The 3335-nt window shown below is 49.7% G+C and overlaps 1 protein-coding gene across 2 annotated transcripts; it reads left to right on the plus strand.

Moving 5' to 3' along the window:
- Nucleotides 1-929: 929 nt before the first annotated feature.
- PV07_12776 lies at nt 930-3189 on the plus strand (the record flags this gene model as incomplete). 2 transcript variants are annotated; one of them, XM_016400342.1, is made up of 3 exons in its annotated part: nt 930-1179; nt 1231-1573; nt 1622-3189. In XM_016400342.1, a coding segment is annotated over exon 3 (1407 nt), but the record flags the coding sequence as incomplete, so codon positions are not given. The 2 variants fall into 2 exon arrangements, with proteins under 2 accessions (XP_016242013.1, XP_016242012.1); XM_016400341.1 differs by having other exon boundaries at nt 930-1573.
- Between the last annotated feature and the right edge of the window lie 146 nt (nt 3190-3335).

A 3335-nucleotide genomic window follows, 5' to 3' on the forward strand; every position in this document is an offset into this window, starting at 1 on the left:
TCCCATTTGCATCCTGCGTCTGCTTGACTTTCCCGAATGAGGGTTTCGTACTCTTGAAGCCGATTTCGTGGGACGTAATATCTCCGCTTTCGATCCCGATATTCCCGGAACCCCCTCCATTCAATGAGTTGATACCGGAATTCAGCGTAATACCCGCCATATTGAGAATGCCAAAACCAGAGGATGTCTTTGTACTGCTCGTACTCTTCGGGGTTGTCTATCACGTCGTACCCAAAAGTCACAGGATGAGACAACCTTGCTCACATCCTGCCGAATCAACACTACAGCATGATCAACCACAAATTATCGAAATGCGATGCTCAAACCTCGTAGAGATGCCCATGAACATGGTAACGTCACCCGTCCTACAACGAAAACGACCGCGAACAGAAAAATCCCTTGGTAGAGTAATTTACAGCTGCGAAAGCTCAACGACATTATAATTGATCGTGTTTCCAATGCGGATCGTTTATTTGGACCCTCACTGCTGGACCCAACCGGACTTCAGCTCTGTTCGGCAGGCGGACGGCCTGCATTAGCGGCTGATCTTACCCCGCCAAATCGCGCTGGGCAGCTTTGGCCCTATTAGTCCATCTGAAAACCCTTTCGTGAGGTTTAATGGACCCTGGACGATCGGCAAGTCATGTTTTGCAGGGCTTAGATCGCCGACAATGCTATATCTTTGTGTAATGCAAGTTCGATAGGTATTGAGAGAGGCTGTGAGATACAATACCGGTATAGTACGGAGTACTAAACAAGTATTCATTCGGTGGTCCTCAGTAGCAAAATTACTGCCGTGGCTAAAAATAGCTTCGTCGCTGGAAACAGCCGGAACGCCGTCGAAAGACTAGGGTGGAGTGTGTGGCAGCTACAGTGGAGTTTATAGACATGACTGTTCAACGCTTGCGGTCTCGGTCCATCCCCTTCCTCTTCCTCTTCCTCTTCACTCTTCACATCCTATTGTAGTACGAGACCCAAGACTTGAAACAAATCCCCCTCAAAAATTCATTTTTCTTCCAACTGAAACGCCGACCAAACTACCTTCCCGTCGTTACTTTCCTGCGGACTGGAATTACCCCCTGGCTACGAGTCCTTCCATCCAATCCTTGTACTTAATTCAGCCAATCAGCATCGAGAATCCGAACCAATCAGCATCGCGGCTTGCTGGTCAAAAAAGCTGTTAATTATTGAATCGAAATCCTGCTTCGCTATGTAACTAACGTTTCGCAGGATAACTTATTCCAGTTTGGTGGCATCCTAACAAAAGTCTCGCGAATCAATCAGAAGTAATCACGTGCTATTTCCATAATCGAATGTGCGGGTGAAGATCGTGGCAGCCTCAATTACCGTTTTCTTGTTCAACTTTTTATTATCCACATCATGCTTCCTTACAAATCGTTCATGCGACTCTTGCAAAGAGCTGGAGATCGCCTTCAGAAAGTAACTTCGCTTCTCTCGCATCCACCAAGCACGGAATCACTTGACATAGAAACGCGGGTAGCCATCCACCGATCAGGTCAACCAATTTGTCCGGTCCTGTCTAGAGCAACGCAGACAGCTTGATGAGAACAAGGTAAGTGAAACGAGCTATATTATTGCTTATGCTGACACCACGTCGTAGCATGGTCCAAATACTATCCAGGAACAGCAAATTGATAGAGAAGAAGCTCTACGCTTTATAATATCCTTGTACGACTTTATCACGAAGACCGAGTTTGAAGGCGCAATTCGACAGACAGCTCGGCAGATTACCGCGTTGCTGGGAGAGGACTCGTACTGCATGATTCGGCCAGCTGCTTCGAAGGGGACAGGTCTATCCCCTCTGTGGGTTTGGAGCCTTGTTCAAGACTTATTTCCGCTCGTTTCACATGACCAAGACAACAGCTGCAACACAGTCGTCTACCTTGACGATGCTGCATCCACCGGCTCACAGGCAGCCGCTGCCGTAAGAGACCTTTCTCATATACTCGATGATCGGAACACTTCTCGCGACAAGCCTCTCCGAATGATCATGGGATTTGGAGCCATTTCGGACGAGGCCCGCAGACTGATCCAGGCACAAGCCGCCGAAGAAGGGCCTCGCCTAAGGCTTACCTTGGTGAATGCGCCTATCGAAATCACCACAGTCGACCAAAAGATATCATTAAGGAAGGCTTCATCGGCCAAATTCCCGACAGATGCCACACTTAACGCGTGGATGGAAGCGAGGGCAGAGTGTGCCGAGCGAAGTTGGAATTATACCGCTACTCGGAATGCCTTGCGACACGAACAGAACCGTTTCCCGGATGCGAGGGAGTATTACGCTACTATATTTGCTCACCGCTTTCCCGATCAAACTTCGGTGATTATGCGTGATCTCCTGGCGTACGGCCTTGATCACGACAAGCAAGATGGCCTCATTGAGCGACCTGATTGGAAACCATACGCGAACATCGAAAAGGAAATAACCAAGTTCTCCCCTCGCCCATATTGGTCCCTGACAACTAAAGGGTGGCAACAGTACCTCCGCTCGCTTACCCCAGGATTCGGTCAGGTAGTGGTTTCTAACAAATTAGAGGGAATGAATCAGGTTCGACTCTGCATGGCTTATAACGCAGCAACTAACTACTCTCTTGAATGTTGTAAAAACTGCACCAGAGTAAGATATTATTCCACGTGTTGTAATTGTGTTGTTGGGTTGGCAAACCTCAAGGGCTTCGCTGCCTATCGAGTAAGGAGGAATGCTTACCAAGTTCTCTGCATTGCATCGGCACGCGCAGAAGCACACACCAAGGCAGTGGGGTATGCGATCGGTTTACTGCGCCGTTTCAGGAAGGGTCAAAGCGGCGGTCGCAATCCCCTTGGTCGCGAGCAGATCATTCGGCCCATGACGAATACTACGCTTGATGTTCGAGTACGCTTGGAAGTAGCCGTAGCGCAGCGGGTCGGCGCCGCCATTGAGATAGCTCATGTTGTCCTTCATCACCGCGAGGACGTTGTTGTCGAGAAATGCGGGAGGTCGCGGAGAGGAGAAATTACCATAGGCAGGATGAAAGGCCAGTGGGTAGAACGAGAAATCACGGGCTCCTCGATACTCACGGGCAACAAGATTGCGATTGGCGAGGAGACATCGCGCAGGTGCACCGTCGTCGGGCGTGGTGGCGCTGTCCAAGCAGTTGAGATCTACGGCGATGGCGTAGGAAAATCGAGCTAATGTTTTGAACCGTATATTTCCCCTCCAACTCACTCTGCAACTGAGTGAGACCGGTAGGGTAGAAGTCGGCAGGTATGACCCTTTCTGAATGCCGACCACCGTCCTGTTCACCCGTCTCCTCGACAGCGGGATCTTCGTGCCT

The sequence above is a fragment of the Cladophialophora immunda genome (genome assembly GCF_000835495.1).
Source record: "Cladophialophora immunda strain CBS 83496 unplaced genomic scaffold supercont1.137, whole genome shotgun sequence".
Classification (NCBI taxonomy): domain Eukaryota; kingdom Fungi; phylum Ascomycota; class Eurotiomycetes; order Chaetothyriales; family Herpotrichiellaceae; genus Cladophialophora; species Cladophialophora immunda.